At 42.8% G+C, this 25,483-nt stretch overlaps 2 protein-coding genes and 1 pseudogene across 2 annotated transcripts; 1 reads left to right on the top strand and 2 right to left on the bottom strand.

The window, feature by feature from the left end:
* Nucleotides 1-4,728: 4,728 nt before the first annotated feature.
* Nucleotides 4,729-7,646, bottom strand: CST11 (cystatin 11). The gene is made up of 3 exons (XM_045980550.1): nucleotides 7,422-7,646; nucleotides 6,488-6,592; nucleotides 4,729-4,812 (listed from the first exon to the last, which is right to left on the bottom strand). The coding sequence occupies exons 1-3, from the start codon at nucleotides 7,644-7,646 to the stop codon at nucleotides 4,729-4,731; spliced, it is 414 nt and encodes a 137-aa protein (XP_045836506.1).
* Nucleotides 7,647-8,651: 1,005 nt separating this feature from the next.
* LOC123926600 lies at nucleotides 8,652-9,014 on the bottom strand (annotated as a pseudogene).
* Nucleotides 9,015-21,198: 12,184 nt separating this feature from the next.
* On the top strand, nucleotides 21,199-23,905 carry LOC123926537 (probable cystatin-16). The gene is made up of 3 exons (XM_045980470.1): nucleotides 21,199-21,399; nucleotides 22,874-22,975; nucleotides 23,825-23,905. Exons 1-3 carry the CDS (start codon nucleotides 21,199-21,201, stop codon nucleotides 23,903-23,905), a joined length of 384 nt encoding a protein of 127 aa, XP_045836426.1.
* The last annotated feature ends 1,578 nt before the right edge of the window (nucleotides 23,906-25,483 follow it).

Raw genomic sequence — 25,483 nt, 5'->3', positions numbered from 1 at the left:
GCACACATAGGCAGCCTCTGCCTAAGATGTGTCCAATCTTCAGACTCCCAGAAAGAAAACAATGTATTCAGTATAAATCACATTGTATAAATAGTATAGACACAGTGAGGTCCTCTTATCACTTAGAGATAGTTTTATATCAGAGTAGGGAACCGTTTGCCATCCATGTTCCCACACTTCAACCAAGGCCAACTTTACAAGTAGGGCTTTCTAAAGACAGCATTCTGGGCTGGCTGTGTGATCTCTTTTCTTCACAGAGAGTTCCTGAGCCTCCTAAGTGCTCACTGCTAGAGGAATGAGACCTATGGCATTTTCCCTTATGTAACTCATAGTTGAGCAGATTAGGTGTATACTAGACCAGAAATGGGGAGCAGATGAACAGTGAGAACATTCTCAGTGACCAGACCCACCAGCACACTTATAATGGCAGCCCGAGAGAGGATTTGCAAAGGGAAAGAGTAAACACACAAATAAGAACCTCAGATTCACCTGAGTGACTTGAGAGAGAAGGGAGAGCAGAGGTGCAGTGTTAGAGGTGGTGAAATTTTCATGCAAGAGAGAAGGCAGAAGAAGCCAGCTTAGCAACTCTAATGTCACTGAGGGCTGAGTGGGTGACTTGCATGGGCCTGCTGTCCTCACTTTCTCATTTGGTTATCGTAACAACCTATGAAATAGCAACTCTCACCTTCATGTTACAGGTAAAGAATCTCTCTCCAGATCCTACCATCCTAGCTGAGTTCAACCTATTGGTTGAGCTTTTACAAATGGAATCATACAGCATATATTCTTTTGTTTCTGGCTTCTTTCATTCAACATATTTCTGAATTTTTTCCTGTTGTGTATAATTGTAGCTCAATTTAAGATTGTGTAAAATTCCATTTTGTGATTATACCACACCATATTTATACATTCTACTGATAATGAACTTTATGGTAGTTTTTAGTTTCTAAGAATAATAGATATTAAGAATAAATACGCATGTGTGTGTCTAATGGGAGACATATGCCTGAGTTTCTGTGGAGCATACAGCTAAGAGTGGAATAATGGATAATAGAATATGTGTACATTCAGTTTAGCTAATTTACTCAAGATTTTTAAAATATTTTCAAATTTTTTACTTAATTTACCTCTCTAATGCTATTTAATTATTGATTTAAACCTTGTTCAGCTTCTAAGTTCTTACTTTTTAAAATATCTTTTGGTTATATGACCCAATCGTTTTATTTGTAGATTTATTTTATGTAATTTCAAATAATACTTTATTCTTTTTATAATATTTTACTAAACTTTATAACTTTGCTTTGAATTTTTAAAGTGAACTCTTCCTGCCCTACCCATCTGCCTGACTTTTATGAATGGCAGCTAGGAAGGATAGGCACAAGGTAGGCCTCTGTGATAGGAGAGGGGAGTCTAGTCCCAGATGTCTAAGAGACCCAAGACAGATCTCCTTATAAGAGAGAGGCAGAGAAGGATTTAGCAGAAAATCATGGAAGAGAAGGTGTGTGGTAATAGAGGCAGAGAGGGTAGTGATATGGCCACAGCCCAGCAAAGTCAGCAGCCACCAGAGACTGGAAAAAGAAAAGAACAGATTCTCCCCTAGAGCCTCTGTGGGGATCACAGTCCTGCCAACACCTTTGATTTCAGACTTTGTCTCTCCAGAACTGTGTGAGAACAAGTCTCTACAGTTTGAGGTCAGCAAGTTTGTAGACATTTGACTGCAGCTATAGGAAGCTTATACCCTGTGTTTCCTTTTTGCTTTGTATATCAGACTTGGAGATGAAGAAGGGGGAAACCTAGAAATGACAATAGGGGCAGATAAAAAAAGTCTCAAGAAAAACTTGCTCTCTCCAGCCAAAGGGCCAGGATGGGGTACCCCATTGGAACAGAGAACATTTAGATAAGTGCTTTACTTCCCCAAAATACTGCAGGAAAAAATGAGGCTCTACAATTCCTTGACCCCCGGCAAAGGCTGAGTAGGGAAAGTAGATTTTCAACCTCTTGAGACTGTAATGAGGAGACCAATACTCATGTTGAAATGTTACCAGAGAAAGCCAAGTAGGGTGCAGAGCTTTCACCTCATTGAGTGTCAACAACCAGGGATACAGAGGGACATTACATAATGATACATCCTTTGGAAAATAGTTAGGCAGTTTCTTTTTCAAAAAGAGAAAGTCCAAAAATATACTTTACTATATGGTGCAGCAAGTGCACTCCTCAGAATTTAACCCGGAGAAATGAAAACTTAGGTCCACACAAAACCTCATACATGATTGTTCACAGAAACTTTATTTATAAAAGCTGAAAACAACAAACACATCCTAAAATAGGTAAATAGTTAAACAGACTGTGATGGTATCGTATGCCGTGGAATACTACTTAGAAATTAAAAGAAACTAGTTACTGATAGCATGAAACACATTGGATGGATTCTAAGGGCATCATCACAGATATCAAAAGGTCACATACTTGATTCCATTTATATAACGTTCTCAAAATGGTGCAACCAAAGAGAGAATAAATTACTGGCTTCAAGGAGTTTCAGATGGTGAGGAAAGGGAGTTGTGACTCTAGAGGGGTTAGTTCAGAGCAACTTCGTGGTGACAGTATAGTTTCATATCTTGATTGTGATTACAGTCACACAAAGCTACGCATATGACAAAATGACACACATGCAAACTATAATAGTGTCAATTTCCTGCTTGTGATATTTTTCTATAACTACAAAAGATGTGACCATGCAAGGAAACTAAAGGAAGCATACAAGAGACCTCTCCGTACTATCTTGTAAGTGTCTTCTTTTTGTTGTTTCAAAATAAATTAAAAAAACTTGGCCTGAGAAATCCAAAAGATCAATGGACATAAATGTTCTACCTTTTTTTTATTCTACCCCAGGTTAATAAACTTTGCCTTCAGACAAAGCAGCCAAAATGCCAGCAAAGAGTTGTATGACTGATTAATATTAAAGTATTAATGCTACTGCCAACATTCTTACTAATCATTACCATCCATTTGAATATTTGTTTTGTTAAGTAATTTACATGCACTATCATCATTGATATTTATAACTACCCCAAGAAATAGGTACTGTTATCTTCAGTTAAAGATGAGGAAACTGTATGTTAACATTTTCTTCAACAGTTCATGGAGGGGAGTTTTATCTGTGTAGCACCTGGAACAGGGTCTTGAGCATTCCAGAACTTTTGTAGGAAGTGTAGGAGGCAAAAATATTTTTCTTTCAAAGCTCCCAGCTCTCTCTATCTGGTAGAGACTTGATGTGTCTATTCTGAATCCCTGTACACAGTCCACATGTAAAAAGAGTAGCCTGTTGACACGTTGCCTTTATCCTCCTTTGTCTTATCTTACTGTGCATGTCAGCTCCAAATGCAACACCTGTGCCCCTTCATCTCTGGCTGCCTGCTCTGCCCTCAAGTCATGCCAGACCAGTGGTTTCAGGGAATTAATTTCTCCTAGGAGCTTTTATGCAGCCAATAACTAACTGGGCTGTAGCATAAATACCTTACTCCCTCTCCTTCAGGTAGATATGTGTGTGTGTGTGTGTGTGTGTGTGTAAGAAAGAGAAAGTTGTGAGTGTGTGCATGTGTGTGTGTAAGAAAGAGAAAGTTGTTTGCTTGTGCGTGTGTGTGTGTGTGTGTGTGTGTGTATTTTATAATGTCCCTAGAGTTCCCCAGTAGTATTAAACCATAAGGCTTTTTCCTCAGTTCCTGGGAATGAGATCTTTTTCTCCCCTACTGGATGTGAATGAGGACAGGTGTGACCCAGCTGGCAGCCCTCTGAGACCACACGGAAGAAGTGGAGTGGAATTGGTGACAATGAAATTGGTGACACTATTTGAAATCCTGAATCAAACTGTTGGCTTGGTGTGTGTATATGTTCATTCCCCACTGCTAATACGGCACCAGTGGAAAGGGAGTCCCTTTATCATAGTCTTCCTAGTTTCTCTCTGCATTCAATCATTTGTCTCTTGGAGGAATTATTCTAATGGGTCTATCTGGGATGAATAAAATAGTCATGGTACCCTGGTCCTCTTCCTCCCCACATGGGCACATATTTCCCTTGGTAACTCCAAGTGAAGAAGTCCTCTGTGAAGAGATCTGTCCTGGTCCAATTTTGCTGAGGCTAGGGGTATAAATCTAGAGTGTGGTATTAGACAGTTCATTGTCCTGAAAAAATAACGCATGTCTCCCAATTTAGTCCTTAATAGTAACAAAGACTCTCATCTTTTAAAATTACTTATATTATTTGTCCTTATTCAACACTTTAAGCAAGAAAAGGGATCCTCCTCATTGGGCCCTTCAGAGAATGCATTGTAGGTCATACTTGCAAACAGATTTTGTCTGATCAGGTAAGTGACCTCAGCTTTTCCCCTCCTCCTCCTCATCTTCTACTTATTCTACGTCTGAAGACTATTACTTGAAATGGGGCTGGGGTTGAACTTCTGCTGTCATGGAAGTATAGTCTGTAAGGTCAGAAATTATCCACATTGCCTCATTAGAATCCCCAAACTGCCCTAGCCCACAGTACCTTCAGATTATATCATTATGAACTGAAGAATCTGGCAAAAGAAGAGTGGAATCATATACACTAAGAGTGTTAAGATAAAAGTGTTAAGATAATAGTTTGACAAATATTTATTTTCTATATTGAGAATTACTGCTTATTGTGGGATACTTTCATGGATAGTGATTGCAGGTGCGTGCTCCAGGATATCTAGCCATTCGTGCAGTTTTTGTTCAGGATTCTGTACTTTTCAAACCAAGGAACAACAAACACTGAGTAGAAGCATTTAATTTGCTAAAAAACAAAAACAATATTCAAAAAAGGTCAACATGCAAAGTGAAAATTTTAAAGGAGCAGAAAGAGGATGTAACATATGTAGTTGGGGAAAATGACACCATTTCACCATGCCTCCAATCCAAACATGATTTGACTTTTATTTTGATTTCAATCACTTGGTAGTAGAATTGGTGAGATCATTCCCTAAAACATCCTTCTGTTTATGGTGATAATTGGAGACTAGAAATAGGCTCCCTCCTGCCATACTCATAATAGAAACCAGTGATTCTTTTTTCCTCCTTATTTCTACTCACGTGTCATTTATTTCATACTTTCCCTTACATGGCCTTTGCTGGCTTCATCCATCCATCCGTCCATCATCCATCAATTCATCACCCACCCATTGTCCATCCACCCATTATCCATCTATCCATCCGTCCATCCATTCATCCATCCATCTACTTGGATCCACCTACTTGAACTCACCCATCACCATCTATCCTTCCTTCCCTGCACTTATCTTTGTTCATCCACTGATTCATCACACACTCTTCCTCCTTCCCTTGTCCCCATTCTCAAGATTTTGTTTTTCTTTTTCACTTCTCTTTTGTCCCATAATGAAAAATTAATAAACATAATTTCTTAGCTTGATTTTGTTTTCTTGCTTTTCATTTGAAAGCCCAGGGTTGGGGGTGGGAGGCTTATACGCTTACATTTCTTCTAAAATTGGAATGAGAATACCAATTCCACCAGCTTAGTCACATCAAGAAGAGCAGCCACTTTGGAGAACAGTGTGGAGATTCCTCAAGAAATTAAAAATAGATCTTCCCTATGACGCAATTGCACTACTGGGCATTTACCCCAAAGATACAGATGTAGTGAAAGGAAGGGCCATCTGTACCCCAATGTTTACTGCAGCAATGGCCACGGTCGCCAAACTGTGGAAAGAACCAAGATGCCCTTCAACTGACGAATGGATAAGGAAGATGTGGTCCATATACACGATGGAGTATTATGCCTCCATCAGAAAGGATGAATACGCAACTTTTGTAGCAACATGGACGGGACTGGAAGAGATTATGCTGAGTGAAATAAGTTAAGCAGAGAGAGTCAAGTATCATATGGTTTCGCTTATTTGTGGAGCATAACAAATAACATGGAGGACATGGGGAGATGGAGAGGAGAAGGGAGTTGAGGGAAATTGGAAGGGGAGATGAACCATGAGAGACTATGGGCTCTGAAAAACAACCTGAGGGTTTTGAAGGGGTGGGGGGTGGGAAGTTGGGGGAACCAGGTGGTGGGTATTAGGGAGGGCACGTATTGCATGGAGCACTGGGTGTGGTACAAAAACAATGAATACTGTTATGCTGAAAAGAAATAAAATAAATAAATTAAAAAAAAAAGATCCTCTGATTTTACCCTGTTGTTATAGTTAATTATTCAGACACCTGACTCTCCTTGTCTGGACGATTTTTATCTCCCATAATTCTTTCAGCAACAAAGGAGCAATGCCTGCCAAGTAGGATCTTGGTCACTCTTACCTTCACTTCTCCTCTTTGTGTAAGTCAGTGTTATCTATGCATTCTTTTCAAGCAGGCTTGAATATACCCCCAGTAATTCTACCCTCCCTCATCCTAACACCACAGAAAACCCCAGTGAGTTCTTTCTGAATTAATGTGCATTCACACAGTACCTTATAAAGCTCTCCTTCCTGAAAGGAACAGTTAGTAGTCTCAAACTTTTGACAGGTGGTCTGCCGCATTTCCATGTTCACATGATATTCCATATGGTCAGTAATCTGTGGGGAGCAAGTGGCAAGGAGATTAAAGGACTTCTCCTTTCTTTGTAGCTTCTAGTGGCAAAAACTCCTTTGCATGATGCCCAAGGTCAAGGACTCCTTCCTAGACAAACTGGTGGGCTTCTCTCTTCCCCTCTTTTTTTTTAAATATTTTATTTTTATTTATTTATTTGACAGACAGAGATCACAAGCAGGCAGAGAGGCAGGCAGAGAGAGAGGGAGGAAGCAGGCTCCCCGCTGAGCAGAGAGCCCGATGCGGGGCTCGATCCCAGGACCCTGAGACCATGACCTGAGCCGAAGGCAGAGATTTAAACCACTGAGCCACCCAGGCGCCCCCTCTCTTCCCCTCTTATCTGACTCCTGTCCTTTTGCCATTCAAGGAGAATTCTCCAGAAACCAGTCTCTGGGCAAAGACACCCCTTGGGCAACTCAAATGATACAAATTGTTTTGGCCGGTCTGTAAACGGTCTGTAAAGGACCCGATAGTCAATCTTTTAGGCTTTTCAATCCATGCAATCTCAGTTGCAAGTACTCAACTTAGCTGTTGTGGCTCAAAAGTAGTCCTAGATGATGTGTGCATGCATGGCATGGTTGGGTAGCAATAAAATTATTTACAAAAATTTTAGGCAGGCATATTTGGCTCCTGGGGTATGATCTGTTAACCCCGGGTCTTAGGTGTCATTTAAGTAATTTCATCCATGTCAGTGACTTTATGTTTCTCCTAAAATTCCCACTTGAAACTAAATGAGGCTGAAATTCACTTGTATGGGCATCCCCTTTAGACTGTCCCCTTTGGAAAGGCATGGCTAGGAGAGGGGGATGCACTGACCTGCTTCTGGACCTTCAGGACACGCACAATCCGGAAACTGTACTTGTCGTCACTCTTCTCATTGAAGTCATTGATCACATACTGAATAGTGGCTGCCACATAGGACTCTGATGCAGGAACTTCTTTGACACTCAGAAAGGTTTTCCTTTTTTCTTGGTAGGTGAGGGCCATCAGAGATACTAGGATGGCCAGAAGGAGTTGTGGGACCTGCCAGAGTCTGGCCATTGTCTCTTACCTGGGGAGTGATAGGAAAAAACCAACCACCCCCCACCCCTTTCCCTCCAGGGCCAAGCAGAATCCCACTGACCTTCCTTGCCTGGCCATATTTAAATGGTCAGTAATGGAAACCCACAGTCCTCCTCCTCCACCCTCTCTACTATAGCTGGACCTGGTGGATGAGGAAGAACACTCTGTCATGGTTGGCAAGTTCAGTCCCACTTTCTCTTCTTCTTTTTGCATATGTTCACCTATCACACACATACACTTACGCAAATACTCATCTCTTCTTTTTGGGGGGGTTTCTGCCTTAGCAACACACACCCTCTTGCTGCCCCAGCATGATCTGAGTGGAAGCCAGGCCAGGTGCGTCTATCTACTGAACCTATCTCAGCCAGCACTGTGAGTGTTCTGGAGTGACAGGAAGCAATGGAGACATGGGAGATGCTGGATCACAGGGCAGTGGGGCGCAAACAGGTCAGCCAAGTGAACAGCACATCCTCTCCGTCCTTTGACTTTCCCTTGGACTCTTCTTATCACCCTTTCCCTATACTCTGCTTGGCCAGGATATCACTTTTCCCTCAGGCCTAAACCTTGGTCTCTTCCTCTGTGTTAATAATTCTTTTTTTAAAAGAAAATATTTGTGGTGTTATTGTATCATGAGACATTGAAACATCTGAACAGATGAATATCCAGGCAGTGAGGCAGCCACTTTTCCCTTCACTTCTGAGTTATTAGAGCAACTTGTCAGTAGGTTAAAAATAAGGAAATAAAAAGACAAGCTTTTGCATTACTTAAGTCTTTCCAAGGTATGTACTGGTTCAACACAAACGTTGTCATATGCAGCTAGTGTCCAAAGGTCATGCACGATACCTCCATAGCAGCAGCACACTGAACCCACTCCCACCATGGCCCTGGTCGTTTGTGTATAATATTTTGAATATCTGGAGGACTGTAAATAGTATAAAGAAGACGAGATAAGAGGAACAGCATGAGTGCCTGGCTGGGAGGAGGTCAGTTGAAGTTGTGCAGGGAAAGCCTGCACATGTGATTAGTGCAAAGCCAAGCATTGGTAGTGTTCTTTAATGGGAACATCTGGTGGAACCTCATGGTGGGGTCTTCATCAGCCTTGAGCTGGCCCACAACCATGCTGTTGATGCAGCTATCTGGCATGGGCTGTTGGTTCTGTACCGTGATGCTGTGCTGGGTTTTCTGGAACGGAAGACTAGACAACATCTCCACAATGGCAGCTTTCCTCAGGAATTGCTGTCCCTCCCACGTAAGTCATGGTGGGTCAATATAAATTGTGCCCATTTGGTTCCTGTCATATTGAATGAATCTGGATCCAATTTGCTCTCAAATGGGCTTGTCGGCCATTCTGAAGCATCACCCAGTCTTGTTGAGACCCAAAGGGCTGGCACGATGGTGGTAGTGGTATGACAGCCCGTGTTAATAACTCTTTCATTTTTTTTAAAGTATTTATTTTTGAAAGAGAGTGAGAACACAAGTGAGAGGAGGGACAGAACAAGAAGCAGGCTCCTGCTGAATGGGGAGCCCGGCTCAATCCCTAAGGATGCTAAGATCATGACCTGAGCCGAAGTCAGATGCTTAATCTACTGAGCCACCCAGATGACTCCCTATGTTAAGAACTCTTAAATTTGGGAGGGGCATGGCCCCCCTTGGAGAAGTCAATGTTTCCCAGATAGCAGAGGATGTGCCCCATATGGGAAGCAGACTCCATGTATGTGTGAAGTCATGACACAGTTTTATATTCACTTTCCACTGTCCCATTGAATGGCTTTGGCTATGCTATTTGTGCCCTGTGACCTTTCAGGGCATTCTCAGACAATACATACAACCTCAATCTAGTAATCAAGAACCAGTCTCTCCAGGTGGTTAGAGCTTGGAATGTGTTGTGATGCTATACTTCTTCCTCCTGGAGGCCTGCCTACGGGGAAGAGTGATAGCTCCTTTTTCATTTTCCCCATCTGTTCCATCTGCCTCATCTTACCATCTTACTTCAGGACCTTTCTGATGTGGGGACCAGGAGAAAAAGAAGGGGTGGAGATACTGAGAAGTTTCTACGTGGTACCAGCTGCAGTGCTCCTGGACTTGTTGGGAATTATGCAGTATACAGTTCTGTGAGTCCCTTCCTGGCTCTCCCCCAGCCTCCACTGCTGGTAACTTCTCCTCCACAGCTCTCTTGGAAGCTGTGCTAGTTTCCTAGGACTGCTGTAATGAGTTACCATCAACACTGGCTTAGAACAACATAGAGTTATTATCTCACAGTTCTGGAGATTACAAATCCTAAAATTAAGGTGTTAGCAGGGTTGCATTCCTTCTGGAAGCTCTGGAGAAGAATCCATTTCTCTCCTTTTCTCGCTTGTAGAGGCCACCTGCATGCCTTGGCCTATATCCCTTTTCCCATCTTCAAAGCCAACAGTGTAGCATCTTCAAATATTTCATCTGACCTCTGATTCTTCTGCCACCTGTCCTTCTGTGACTCTCTACCTCCCTCTCACAAGCATCCTTGTAATTATTTCAACCCACCCAGATAATTGATGTTCATCTCTCCATCTTAAGAGACTTAATCACACCTGCAAATCCCCTTTGATTTTGGAGGCAGCCTGTTCACAGATTCCAGGAATTGGACAGGAACATTCTGGGGGGAAGTTATTCTGTCTATCCCAGTAGCATAATGTTCTGTCTTCCATCTGGTTGTTTGCCCCATGGGAATCCCTTGGTTTCTTTTAGCTCAGGTGTATGGACCTTCCCACTCCAGATCTCTCTGCTCAGACCAGTTCTGGCCCAGAAGTTTCTTGGGTGCCCAGCTGGAAAGCATTGAGTCAGTCTCAGCTTGTAGCCTTGGTGAAGTTCAGACAGGAGTCCACATTGCTTAAAACTTTCTCTCTGCTCTCCAACTCCTGACTGCTTTATTTCCTCAATATCTATGGGTCTTCCCCTACTGTGAGAAATTTCACATTCTTCTCTAAAACCTCACTTTGAAATCTGTCTCAGTTAAAAAGTCCATTTGAGGGGCAACTGGATGGTTCAGTCGGTTAAGCATCTACCTTCAGCTCAGGTCAAGATCCCAGGGCCCTGGGACTAAGTCCTGCAAAGTGCTCCTTGCTCGGTGGGGAGCCTGCTTCTCCCTCTCCCTCTTCCTGCTACCCCCCCTGCTTGTGTTCTCTCTTTCTGTGTCAAAAAAAAAAAAAAGTCCATTTGAGCATTCAGAAACATCCATATAAAATGTTGTATGTAACTGTAGAGGGGTTATAGATCCCCAAATTATACCCACTGTCATGGCCTCTGAGTGAAGAACCTCATTTCCATACTCAAAGCTACTAAGAATTTGGCCACATTCAGTGCTTCCATAGAGTAGACCCCTATATAACTGCCTTCATGCCAGGTCCTTATTTTGAGATCTGATCCTATATTTCTACCTGGTTGCTGCAAATTTCTTTGAAAATCCCACTGGATACTGAAGCTCCTCAAACTCAGGACCAGATCGTCTTTACTCCCCTTACACTGCCCATTTGGGTGTACCACATAACTATCTCTTGGAAATCCCAAAAGCAGCCACCAAGGCCCACCTAGTCCCATTCATCATTTTCAGCCCACCTCCCACCATGGATCATTTATGGGTAAAATGGACCGATGGCTTTATTGACACAAGACAATGCATCTATGGATACACTTTCTAGTACATTTATCTTATTAAAAAAAGAAAAGAAAAGAAAAGAAACCCTTCTGCACCGTTGATGGGAATGCAAGCTGGTGCAGCCACTCTGGAAGACAGCATGGATGTTCCTCAAAATTTGAAAATAGAGCTACCCTATGACCAGCAATTGCACTACTGGGTATTTACCCTAAAGATACAAATGTAGCAATCCGAAGGGACACGTGCACCTGAATGTTTATAGCAGCAATGTCCACAATAGCCAAACTATGGAAAGAACCTAGAAGTCCATCAGCAGAGGAATAGGTAAAGAAGATGTGGTATGTATATACAATGGAATACTATGAAGCCATCAATAGAAATGAAATCTTGCCATTTGCAACGATGTGGATGGAACTAGAGGGTATTATGCTTACAGAAATAAGTCAATCAGAGAAAGACAATTATCATATGATCTCCCTGATATGAGGAAGTTGAGAGGCAATGTGGGGGATTTGGGGAGTAGAAAAGGATAAACGAAAAAAGGTGGGATCGGGAGGGAGAAAACCATAAGAGACTCTTAATCTCACAAAACAAACTGAGGGTTGCCGGGGTGGGGGCATAGGGAGAGGGTTGTGGGATTATGGACATTGGGGAAAGTATGTGCTATGGAGTGTGTAAACCTGGCGATTCACAGACCTGTACCCCTGAGACTAATAATACATTATATGTTAATTTAAAAAAATAAAAGATTTTAAAAAATCCCCCCCCCAAAAAAAAGAGGGAAGATGAGGACATACAGTGAAAAAAAAAAAAAGAACAAAAAAACATTCTTCCTGGCAGGAGGCTTTCCACATCCTACTGACAGTTGGTTTGGAGGCTGAAATTAAAAGTGGAGGGAGGGTAACTGCCCGCTGTCAGAAAGTCTTCCTGCTCAACCTTGAACAGGACACTTAGTTTCAGGTTTACATAGATTTGCTTAATGTGTTTCCTGCCACAGGCTTGGATGCGCTCCATTGGAAGAAGTTATCTGACCACCAAACTCTCACCTCAGCTTGAAGGACATGCTGAGGAAGTCTGCCTGGTTTGTTTCTAAAAGTCACACATTCTCTAGTGATTTTGTAAGTTCTCCGATGACGTCAACCCTAAAAATAAAACTGCCAGTTATTTTACTGGCAAAGCGAGTTTATTTGGAGATAGCAGAGAAATCGCACTTCAGGACACACACAGTATGGTGAACCATAGGATAGCCTGAAGAGACAAAAAGAAGGTCAGCTTTCATTAGGTTTTAGGACATCAGGAAGGATTATTTTGAACAAAAGTTCACTGGAGAAGAACAGGTGTTTCAGACTGTGGTGGTTTCTCGTTGACGGCAAGCAGCGCTTAGTGCACCGTTGCTGGGACAGGGAGGGGTTTCCTCCTTTTTCTGAAAGGCAGGAGACGAAATTCCTATATGAAAAATGTCCTCCTTGTCAAGATAATTTTTATCTTTTCTCTTCCTGCTGGTGCTGCCCGCTGCCAGGAACAGTACGTGCAAGAGAGTGTCCCCTTCAGGGCTTCCCGACTTCGTTTTAAATGGGGTGTCCTTTATGCATTTCCACATTTTCCCCTTTTGATCAAGATCTTCCCTAGAGAGCATCACTGAGCACAACTCAGGATTTCCCTATTTTGTGCCTTTATCCTTCGTTGCCAGGAAAGCCCCGTCCTGGCTGTCATGTCCCATGTTAGAGGGAAAGTGCACTCACTGAAACTACTGAGGCCACATGTGAGCAACAAGGAAGGGTAGGAGGAAGAACTCTCAGGCCTTTTCCACCTACACTCTTTATCTTATCAACATGGTAAGCATTGGAGATCATCTCCATGCATTGAAACAACATCATCCTCTTGGATGCATCCCTTCTGCAGGCATTTGACAGGCAGCAGGTATGAAGTTCAAGAATAATTATGAAAAATAGAATTAGAGTAATGTGGCAAATCCAGTTTGTATGATCATTCTAAGCCAGGAGCTGAAACCTGAAGTTAGCCAGCTAAATAGATCAAAAGACGATGGAGTGTGAGGAGAAATTTGCCATAACCTGTGTGTTTGCTCTCTGATCCTCTATAATTGAATTTCTACTTCTCTAGAGGCATTGATCCATGTACAAAGGATGGAATTCACAACTGCACAAATGCCTCCCTTTTCAGTAAGTAGATAATCAAGGGCCATGTTATTGTCTATAACTACTTTAGCTGACAAGTCAAGTGATCACCACTGGACTGCTACTGCTTTGGCTGTGGGATTGGCTAGCTTTCCTAATATTAGGGAGAGATTTCTGGTCATGTGTTGATTGGCATGTGAGAAAGGTTCTCCCTATGGAGGCAGTTCTGGAGTCATGCATGCCTCCTGGAAGTTTTTGTTGAAGGTGGCTATGGAGGCTCAATGGCAGGGCAAGTGGGAAACTTCTGATGTGTTATGGATGCTGACACGGACAGTTAAATGTCCCTATAAGCATTGATCCCTTGTTCACCAGCTATCTAAACATTCATATGCCCATCAGAAATGCTGTCTACTGCAAATGAAAATGAAACCAGTTGAGGCACAAAAGACTCCAGCTAAAGTTTGGTTATTGATAGATTCTAACTGGAATTTCTTGATTGGCCTGTTCAAGCCATGGGTTGGGGGAGTTTGGGATAGTATCTATGAGAAGCCATTCTTTCTAAAGCAGTCTTTTCTAAAAACCTCACAAAGAGGTGTAAACAACTTCTAAACCTTTGACAGAGCTATAAACATCTGAGAACCTGCCACCAGAATTCCTAGCCTTATAAGTAATCCTAGTAAATGGAGGAAGTTCTTTTAAATGAGGATCACTGTCTGACTGCAAATCTGAAAAGACAAGGCCAAAAAGTATGAGCCTATCAAAGAGTGATTGCAGTCTGGCCTTGAGGGGTTAAGATGGTGCATGTACAGAATGGAAAAAGAATGGTTATTCTTGTACTGGCCTTTTCTGCTGGCTGCACAGACTCTTTCGTTACTCAACGTACTAGGTTATAAACATGTTAGAACATTCCACAGGAAGAAATAGAGTGTTTATGGTCTAGCACATACCTACATATATAAAACGGAAATAAAAGTTTAATGAACTGACATATATTTCCTGTTTTCAGTATATACCATGCAGGAACTCCATTTTGTACTGTATGAAATTATTTTTAAACTTACCTATAGATAATAAATAAGTCTGTAGTACATCATCTATAAATTATAGATAAAACTGAAGACATATTATCCATATATCAATGTAGATACAAATAATATGCATATTTTCTACTTAAATAAATGTTAGTAATAAGTCAGGAACAGTCTGAAAAACAAGAAGTCACAGTAAATCCTTCTACAGTTGGTACAATTCTATCGTGAAAGTTTCATGGCTTCTCACTTTCCAAAGGAGTGTCTGCTGCTTTGCCCAGATTCTTTCAGGTTTAATGCAGTTTGTGCAGAGTTAATTTCTGTGTATTACTTTAAGTGTTCTAACATTTTCTCTTGATTTATTTTGTGTTCTCAGCTCTTCTAACCTTTCTTTTTTTCTTTTTTTAAAAGTTATTTATTTGTTTGCGAGTGTGAATGCGAGAAATCACAGAGGGAGGGGGAAAAGCAGACTTGATGCAGAGCAAGGAGACTGACGTGAGGCTCAATCCCAGGGCCCTGAGATCAGGACCTGAGCTGAAGGCAGACACCCAACTGACTGAGCCACCCAGGTGCCCCCCTTCCAACTTTTAAAACATAATCTTTACTCTGCTTATTTTGGCAGCATTCTTTCATGTGTCAGGGGTCTCACCTGGGTCCACTTGATTCTATTATACATGGCCTTTCATGCTTCAGCAGGGAAACTTAGGCATATCCCACAATGGTGACAGGCTTCCAAGAGAATGAGAGGATGTGCTCTAGGTCCTTGGGGCTTAGGCTTGGAATTGGCCTACAGACACTTCTGTGACATTCCATGAAAGAGGTAAGAGTCTCCACCTCTCAGTGAGAGGAACTGTAAAGTCACCTTTACAAAGGGGGTATATATAGGGAGGCTTAAAGAACTGTAACCATTTTATCAATCTAGCACAGAGTATTAATCCCAAGTAAAACTGTATTTTCATATTCTTAAAATGATTCTCACACCTGCTGTTCAAGACTATTATCTGTTCACGCCTTCTCCCCTAAAAGATGAACTCTTTAGACTTATCATTTTTTTTCCTGCTCTTCTGTCCCCCACCCCCCACCCCAGGATGAGCATGGTAGATGATTTTATTTCTTCTTTCCCCCATATTTACTCCTTGAGTTTGAGATTCATTTATTGCCCAAGGGAGCTCAGTAACTCCAACACCATTTGTTGAAAGAGTGTTTTTCTACCTTGAATTGCCTTTTACTTCAATGCAAAAAAACGAGTAGGCTACCAGTCTTTATATTTCTTGACTATTCTGTTCCATGTATTTATCTACCACTTTGCAAGAACCATAGTCTAGCTCTATAGGATTTGGGGGTGGTTTCCTTGGGATTTTCACAACATGATGCATGTACTCATATGATGTTTCTAGACATACATATAATCATGTTGTATGTGAATAAGGAGAGCATATAGTTGAGTCATATTTTTATTCATTTTGACAATCTCCTAGTTTAGATCACTTATATTTAATGTAATTATTGATTGTGCTTGGATTGAGCCTACTATTTTAGTATTTGTTTTTGTTTGCTACCTCTTTTTAAGTTTTCTGATTTTGCTAGTATTTCCTACCTTTCCATTTATTTCAAAAGTGTTTGCCTTTACTTCTTTGAATGTTCTATAACAGTTGCTTTAAACTCCTTGTCAGACTGAATTATTTCAGCATTGGTGTCTTTTTAAAAATTGAAGTATAGTTGACACACAATATTACATTAGTTTCAGGTGGACAAAGAGTGATTTAACAAGTCTATATGTTATGCTGTGCTCACCACGGTGTAGCTACCATCAGTCACCATACAGTGCTATTACAATACCATTGATTATAGTCCCTATGCTGTGACTTTCATCCCCATGACTTGTACTTCCAGAAATACAACTTACTGAGCCACCCAGGCACCCAGATCTTGACATTTTTGAAGAGGCATTATACTGTGGAATTTCCCTAAATATGAATTTGTCTAATTTGTGCAATAGCATGGCATCTTGGTCAGTGCACTGACAGTACAGAAACCTGTCTGTGGATCTTTCCTGGTCTGTGCCCATGGGCCTCAGGGGACACACATCTCCCACCTCCTCTCAAGGCCCCAGTTATGACCCTACGTCCTTGAAGAAGGAAAGCTCTGTTCTTTTTGTCGCTGTCTTGCCAGCTGTCTTGGTCTCTCCCAACATTTTTTTAAATTTAATTTTATTTTTTCAGTGTTCCAAGATTTGTTGTTTATGTACCACACTCAGTACTCCATGCTATATGTGCCGTCCTTAATAACCACCACCAGGCTCACCCACCCCCTACCCCCTCCCAACTTTTGAAATAGTAACAATCAGACTTATTCAGAGATAAGTAATAGGAATGTCCCTATAGAAAGCATGTTTATTCACTGGTTTATCATCCCAAGGACAAGGCCAGAAGTGTGGGATGAGGCAGGAGAGCAGGGGCCTATTGCTCTTGGTCTGGGTTCCTCGAGCATTGAACTATGTTGGTGCTTGGTCCTGGTTCTGACTTATAGCTGAATGACTGAGGAATAGAACTTTCTTTGCAGCATTAAAAATCATTGCTATCTAAACTTTCAGGTCTCAAGAGGATAAAATATTCTTTTATTTATTTATTATTACATTTAATTAACCAACATACAATGCATCATTAGTTTTTCATATAGTGTTCAACAATTCATTAGTTGTGTATAACACCCAGTGCTCATTACCACAGGTACCCTCCTTAATACCCATCACCCTTTTACCCCATCCCCCTTCCCCCTTCCCTTCTGTAACCCTCAGTTTGTTTCCTGGAGTCCAGAGTCTTTCACGGTTTGTCTCCCTCTCTGATTTCCCCCCCTTCAGTTTTATTTTCCTTCCCCTATGGTCCTCCATATTATTCCTTATGTTCCACATGAGTGAAACTGCATGATAATTGTCTCTCTCTGCTTGACTTATTTCATTTAGCATAATCCCCTCCAGTTTCAACCATGTTGAGCAAATTGTAGGTATTCATCTTTTCTGATGGCTGAGTAATATTCTGTTGTGTATCTGAACCATGTCTTCTTTATCCATTCATTTGTTGTTTTTTTTTAAAGATTTTATTTATTTATTTGTCAGAGAGAGAGAGAGAGACAGAGAGAGAAAGATCACAAGAAGGCAAAGAGGCAGGCAGAGGCAGAGGGAGAAGCAGGCTCCCTGCCGAGCAAGGAGCCCGATGTGGGACTTGATCCCAGGACGCTGGGATCATGACCTGAGCCGAAGGCAGCCGCTTAACCAACTGAGCCACCCAGGCATCCCTATCCATTCATTTGTTAAAGGACATCTTGGCTCCTTCCACAGTTTAACTATAGTGGATATTGCTGCTATGAACATTGGGGCGCACGTGCCTCTCCTTTTCACTACGTCTGTATCTTTGGGGTAAATACCAAGTGTAATTACTGGGCCATTGGGTAGCTCTATTTTTAACGTCTTGAGGAACCTCCATATACTGTTTTCCAGAGTGGCTCTACCGGCTTGCATTCCCACCAACAGTGTAGGAGGGGTTTCCTTTCTCCACAGAGGATAAAATACTCTTATAATAATTACTCTGTTGTGTTCTGTTGAGTTTTAATGTTTCCTTGGGAATGACTGATCTTAAATGTGATATAAGAATTGGACACCCAGGCAAGCATCAGGTGTTCTGAAATACATAGCACAGCTTTGAGAGGGGCCAACATTAGCCCCTGGTGGACAACACTGCTGTAGAAAGAGGCAGCAGTGCTCAGGCCAGTTGGGAGACTGGCAGAGGAGAAACAGCAGGTTAGAGTTGGTTTATGTTCAGGGAAGGGGTTCTCTTCCCTCCTGTTCTCCCTGCTGACACATGGGCTCTGGAGGGTGGTGCCAGCATGTGTGATGGGAGCAACATGGCCTTCCCTGTAGAACCATATGCTTCTCTCTTTTGCAACTGAGAATTTTCCTGAGCCCCTAATAGGTATATGTAATATTTTTATTGTAACAAAAGATACATAACATGAAGTTTATTGTTTTAATCCTTTTTAATTGTACATTCTATTGGTATTAAGTACTTTCACATTGTTGTGCAACCATCATCACCATCCATCCCTAGAACTTTCTCATTTTCCTAAACTTAACCCCTGCACTCATTAGATAGTAAATACCTCATCTCTTCCCACCCTCTTGTTCCTGGCAACTACCTTTCCACTTTCTGTTTGTATGGATTTGAATATTCTAGGGTACTTCATATAAGTGAAGTCATACAATATTTGTTCTTTGGTGACTAGCTTATTTCACTCAACATAATGCCCTCAGTGTTCACTCATGTTATCCATTGTGACAGAATTTCTTTTCTTTTTAAGGCTGAATAGTATTCTGTTGTATAGATATACAATATTTTGTTTATCCATTCATCTGTTGGTGGATATAGGTTACTTCAGACTTTTGGCTATTATGACTAATGCTTCTGTGGACATGGATGAGTAAATATCTGTTCAGTCCTAAGCCCCATTCTGGAGCAGTAACTGTACTGTAGAATTCCCAGGGGTCCTGACCTGGGCAGCTCTCTGCTTTGTCTATGAGTCTCCAGTGAGTCCAGCCACCTGGAAGCTTGATCTCTATAGGGAAGGAGGGAAATGGTCCTGCTGACCTTTCCAGAGGCAGTGCTGGACCTTGGACCGGAGGCCAAAGACAGAATGAAGAGAGTTTTAAGGTAGAGCCAGGTTGAAACGTTCAATGCTCTCTCAAGAGGAATGAAAATTTTCTTTTTTTCACACAAACTTCCTGAAAGTCAAGGATTATAGGAGAATTTCCCAGGAAGCAAGGACCACATCAATTCTGCTTCAGACTCTGGCCACCAGGCTCACAGGGCAGAGGAATTCTGTAGATGGGCCATACCTAAGTCTGAGAGGCACTAGAGGGTGGCCAAGGGAGGTTCCATCTACCTATAGATACCCACCAGAACACAGGGGCCACCAGATTGAAAGAAAGCCTTCACCAGGACTGCAAATGAACTTAGAAGGCAGCAGTTCAACTCAGCACAGGGAGTTAGGAGCAATAGTCTTCTAAGGAAGGTCTTTTCACCATCTCTGAAATGGTAAAAGTACTAATTTACATTAGATACAAGTAAGTCAATGATGCTTGTCATAATTGTTAATGGTACCACAAGGGAAGAGTAAAATAAGGAGTAAATGAAGCCATGGAGAGGAATAAATGGAATCATAAAAAGAACTTGAAAAAGAATGCAAGAAAGAAGAAAAGAAGGAACAGACAATGAGATGAATAGAAAACAAATAGTTGTGTGGTCAATTGGAACCCAAACCTATCAATAATGGTAATACTAGTTGTCAGTGATCAGTAATATGAGTCATTGTAGATAGAATAAACCCTCAAAATAAAAGACTTCTAGACAGATTTTAAAAACTGTTTGCTGCTCACAAAGCCACATCTTAATGATTAGGACACCAACTGTGAGTGAAAAGATAGATAAATATATATCATGAGAACAATAATGAAAACAATGCTGATGTAGGAGCTCTGATATCACCCAATGCATACTGCAGAGCAAGAGAAGTCCCTCGGGATAAAAGGTACAACTAATGCATAATGGTAAAATCGTTGACCACCAAAAAGGTGTAACAGTTCTATTTGTACAAGCACTTAATGACAGAGTCTCACAATACATAAAGCAATCATTGTGAGAAAAGAACAAATTCACAATCATTCACAATGAGAGATTTTAACACATTTCTGAGCAATAGACAGAAAAAGAGACTGAAACCTGAACCCAAACCAAACCAAACTCAATATAACAAAACAAAGCAAAAAAGGGTAAGTATATAGAAGGTTTGAAGGAAACAGTGTACTGAGTGCTAACTCCTAAAAAATACAGAACATACCTTCAATAATGTATAGAATATTGGTCATATTCTGAGCAATAAAACAAATCTCAACAAATTTCAAAGAAGTTAAGTAATAGGGTATTTTCTGACTATGGTGGACTTCAGCTGGAAGTCAACAGGAGAGAGGATGATTAGAAATTAGCTATGGTAGGAATTAAACAACACAGTCACAATAGCCCACAGATCAAGAAAGAAGTCACAGTGAAACTGAGAACATATTTTGAAGGGAGGGAAAACCAATCATACCAAACTGGGAGGATGAAGCCAGATGTACCTTCTGGCAGAGGCCAAGTCAGGACAGTGGATTAGATAGTTCCCCAAACATCCTCATTGCTGGCTGGCCACCCTGTACTCCCCTGGGTCCGGGTGGTGGTGGGCTCCAGCCAAGGTTGTAGGCAGCCTTAACCACTGCCTCCAATCCCATAAATGGGCTCATCAGCGTTCCCAGGAATCTATGTGACTTGTTCAGTTGATGCACTGCCATGGGAGCAAACAGGTGGCTACAATGCTCTGCAGGACGGGGGCTGAAATAGCAACTCAGGCAGGCAGCCCTGGTAATGTTCAGGGAAAAGAGCATGTAGCATGCATGCTTTGTGTCCAGGGTTTTTGTGACAAGGGGTGAAGATGTGACCCCTCTTCTTCCATTCTTTCTGTTTGGTAATATGGAAGAGACAAGGCAGGTAGATGGAGAGGCGGAGCTGGACAGAGGCGCCAGTCAAAGGGGGGAGGTCAGCAGCTTTGAGAACAGGGCTGTGTGAGATCCGGAGATGTGGAGGGCAGCCCAGAAGCTGCTGCCACCCCCTCCTCCCATGTGTCCCCAGACCTTGGTGCTGACAAAAGACAGCATGTTCCTGAAGACGCCTCTGCTTCTGGGACTCATTGTGCTAGGAACTCATGTCTGGACCATTCAAAAAGAATTTGTAGACATTAGTAAGAACCATGATTATTTAGTGACATCTGTGGAGTTTGCGCTGTCTCGGTTCAGTGAAGACAACACGGAAGAACACTCATACAAGTTGTTGGAGGTTGGGCAGGCCCAGAAAAAGGTGAGTTGGAATCATTCTGTTCACGCCCAGATTATGGTCCCTGCATGAACAGCTCTGAGCTGGATGCCATGCCAGCAGGGCCCTGATAGGGAAGGTCTCACTTCTTCACCACATTCCTGAAGAAACTGGGCGTGGCCCCCTCCCTGCATAGCGCCCACCAGCTTCCCTCAATCTTTCCCATTTCCTGACCCTCTGCCTCTTCCTTGGACAGCAGCCAACCCTGGACACCTGGAGGATGTGGGAGCTCGTTGGGCACAGGTACTATACCTGTTCTCCCAGCCCTTGTGCCCTGTCCTAGCTCAGGGCCTGGGGACTGTGTAAGTGAGGTTGGGAATGTGTGTGTGTGTGTGCGTGTGCGTGTGTGTGTGTGTGTGTGTGTGTGTGTGTGTGTATGAGAAAGAGAGAGAGAGAGAGAGAGAGAGAGAGAGAGAGTTGTTGGTGTGTGTTGGGGCATGAGTGGATATCATATGTCAGTTACAAAAACTGAGCCCCAAACAAGTCAGCCTTCTAGATAATTCCAGGTCAGTCCAATGAGAGGCAGATTCCTCCTCACAGTGATTTCTGGCTACATTTCTAAGTTTGAGTTCTTGAATTTTCATGGACTTCTATTTAACAAGATGAAATGGTAACTTTTAATAACTCGTGATAGAAGCCTAACGAAACAAACACATGGAAGAGCATCTAATTCATAAATATCCAGTTCAGTGTTAACAAGAAGAGCCTTTCTGTGCAGCCAACTCCCACATAAAAGGACAAACATTCCCAGCCCCCAGGACCCCCTACATCCCTGTCTAGATGCTGCCCTGAAAGGGACCGCAGCTGAGATGGCTCATCAGTGGACTAACAGACCCACTACCCTACTCTCTAGAGGAGGATTCTCTGGTGTGCTCCCATTGTGTCTGGATGACATCATACAGGTGTACGATTGAGACATCAGTGGTGCTCTTAGGGTTGCTGTGGCCCATGCAGGCTTGTTGCTGTGCAGCCTCTGATCCTGTGAGCCGGCTCCCGCCTGTGCATTCATGGCACTGTAGATGCGACTCGCAGGTGCAGGCCGTCAGGAGGAGTGCCTCAGGGAAGATTTCAGTACATGCTTCAGATGCATTTGGGAAACCTTTCTGTTGATCATATGCTTACAGAGAAATTGCACATGATTTGAATATTCTATTTATATTCATATTTTAGTCTTTTTTTAAAAAAAGATTTTATTTATTTATTTGACAGACAGAGATTACAAGTAGGCAGAGAGGCAGGCAGAGAGAGAGAAAGGGAAGCAGGCTCCCTGCTGAGCAGAGAGCCCGATGCAGGGCTCGATCCCAGGACCCTGAGATCATGACCTGAGCCGAAGGCAGAGGCTTTAATCCACTGAGCCACCCAGGCGCCCCCATATTCTAGTCTTTTGCCCACTTTTCTATTTTATTCATTTCATGGGAAGCAAATATTTAGCAGTTGTTTTATAATTTCTTCTTGACAGAGGTGGACAATGATATTTTTAATGGAATTGACGTTGCACTGCACAATTTGTAAAGAACAGGGTGAAGACCTGCCCCTTAAAGAGGACCCAGGAAAGAAAAAGGTTTGATAATAAAATTAACAATAATATTAAGGAAGGTCTGTGAAAGGAAGCTTAGGAGAAGATGTCTGGGATGATCCTGGGCCACAATGAGGGTCTTGGCCCACTGCCTCCAGGTCCCAGACAGGGCTCCACCCAGAGAGGGAAGGTGGTCACACTAAGAAGACAGAGCAGCTTCCAGCAAAGTAGTGAAGCTGAGCCCTGCATTCGCCTGGCTGGCCCACCAGAAATACCCTGAAGATACCCATATGACCTTCCTCCCAGGATGAAGCCCTCTCTCTAGAACATAGCCTGAATATTTCCTGAGACCTTGGGTTCTGTCTCTGTGATCCTAACTCTTCCTTTATTTTGGTTTTGGAGGACTCTTTAGTTTATCTAGTCATCCCACATCCCCCTCTAATATCCTGTGCTTCAAGGACATGTCCCAATCTTCCCTCCACCCCAGCCTTAGGGAAAGCCTCACCTCTGGGTAGGTTTGCAGCTCTTGCTGAGTGTCCAGTGTCCAGCTGGACCATCTCCTGAGTAGACTGCTGGCTCCCTCAGAACGCATGGGGGCAGGGGGGGGGGGCGGATCCAGGAAATGTCATGGGTACTGGCAAGACCCATGGGTCTTAGTGGGGGTGCTAGTGGGATCCTCTCAGGAGCCTCCAACCCACATGTGAAGATTCAGTAACCCCCACCCATCATTTTGGTGGAGACTTGAGCTCCTCAGATCTTATGCTAGGCCACTGTTTCTTTTTGCTTTTCATCATTTATAGTTTTCATGTACAGTGAACTCCTACTCAGTCTTTCATGTGAAGTGCTCTCCATGTGTTAAACTGTTCTAATCTCATAATTACTTTTTTTTTCCAGTTGGACTGCACCTTTATTGTGGATGTCAGACCATGGCTTTCCCCGTTCTTCCTCCTGAACAGTACTTGCATGCAGAAATAGGCAGAGAAGGGGCCCCTGGTTCCTCAAGCAGAAGTTCCTGGGGCATGCGGGTGGTTCAGTCAGTTAAGCATCTGTCTTCAGCTCAGGTCATGATCTCAGCGTCCTATGATCGAGTCCCACATAAGACTGTGCTCAGTGGGGAGCCTGCTTCTCCCTCTGTCTTCCTGACTCCTGATTGTGCTCTCTCTCTCTCTCTCTCTCTGACGAGTAAATAAAAAAAGTCTTTTTTTTTTTAAAGATGTTCATTTCCCTCCAGAGAACAACAGTCAGCCTGTAGTCTCAGGTCTGTTTAGTACCAGGAGAATTTAATGTATCTCAGAGCACTTTCTGGGTCCCTGTCTGTTTTGCACTCTCCCACATCTTTTATATTTTATAAATATTGCTGCCTGTGACAAGGGGTGGAGAATTCATCATCATTAATGCGTTACCTTGACTGTAGGTGCAAAGTGTTAAGTCAATCAGACTCCCCAGCTCATGGGAGGCTGTCATAATGGTCCTTGCAGGGTCCCCACTGGTTGGTTGGTGTATTTATTCATTCACTTACTCATCTATTCATCCATCCATCTATCCATCCATGTATCCGTTTACCTATTCATTCATCCTCCAGTCTCTCCATGCCCCTCATCCATCCCACTCAAAAGGAATGCAGACAAATTTGCCAAGGAGCAGACACCTGCCTCTCTCTTCCAGCTCTGGGGCCAGGCTCACAATGGGGTGGTCCTTCTGAGGAGGGGCCATAGCTAGTCACAGAGATTGATGAGGGAAGCTGATAAAATGCTCTGCTTTCCATGGACACCCATCAGGGCATCTGCGCATGAGCCTCTTGACACATAGAAAGTCATCCCAGGGCCTCTGAGGATAGCTCAGCGAATGGTAGCTCCAGTCACCATGTCCCATCTGCTCCCTGATGATGCCCATATCTTCCTTCCCAACCGAGCCTGGCCCCCATGGCTGTCAACACCAATCATTACCCATGGGATAGGCACTGTGCTGATAGACACCCAGCCTGATGAGCAACTCTGTCTTCAGGGATCCTTGTGGGGTGTAGCCCTGAAAGGGCAGAGTAAGGGATGATGTGGGAGCACCTGGGGGTATACTGGGACAGAGAGGCTATGGCAATAATTCTTAGAAGAATCCTTCAGAAGGGAGGGGTTAGTGATTACTTTCCTTCCTTTTGTGTTTCTAGGGGGTCTATTGAGTGTGGTTTAAAGTCTATCCTTTTCTTGCTTATGTATTTCCATGATGTGGCTATAAGCTCTGAAAAGATAGATCTCCCACATATTCTGGGCATATTCACTGGGGACAGAATAAAGATGGTGGCCCAATCCAGATTTTGTCCTTTGATCAGCCTGTGCATAGAGTTTCTGACATCTCCCCACAGTTTGATAGGAGCAAATATAAGCTAACAAGGTAAATGTGTGGTCAGTAAAGGCAGCCTATTACCTGCCCTTGGCTTGAGATCAGTCAGTTCAGAGCGGTCTAGCTGTCATTGCTCAGACATCTGTGGTGGCTGAGGACAGCCAGACCCTCCCTGGAGTCCAGTTGTTGCTGCTCACGGGTGCCCTTCATAGGTGAACA

The sequence above is a fragment of the Meles meles genome, chromosome 16 (genome assembly GCF_922984935.1).
Source record: "Meles meles chromosome 16, mMelMel3.1 paternal haplotype, whole genome shotgun sequence".
Taxonomy (NCBI): domain Eukaryota; kingdom Metazoa; phylum Chordata; class Mammalia; order Carnivora; family Mustelidae; genus Meles; species Meles meles.
The sequence above is the reverse complement of the archived record's forward strand: the minus strand, read 5'-3'. Positions and strand labels throughout refer to the sequence as shown.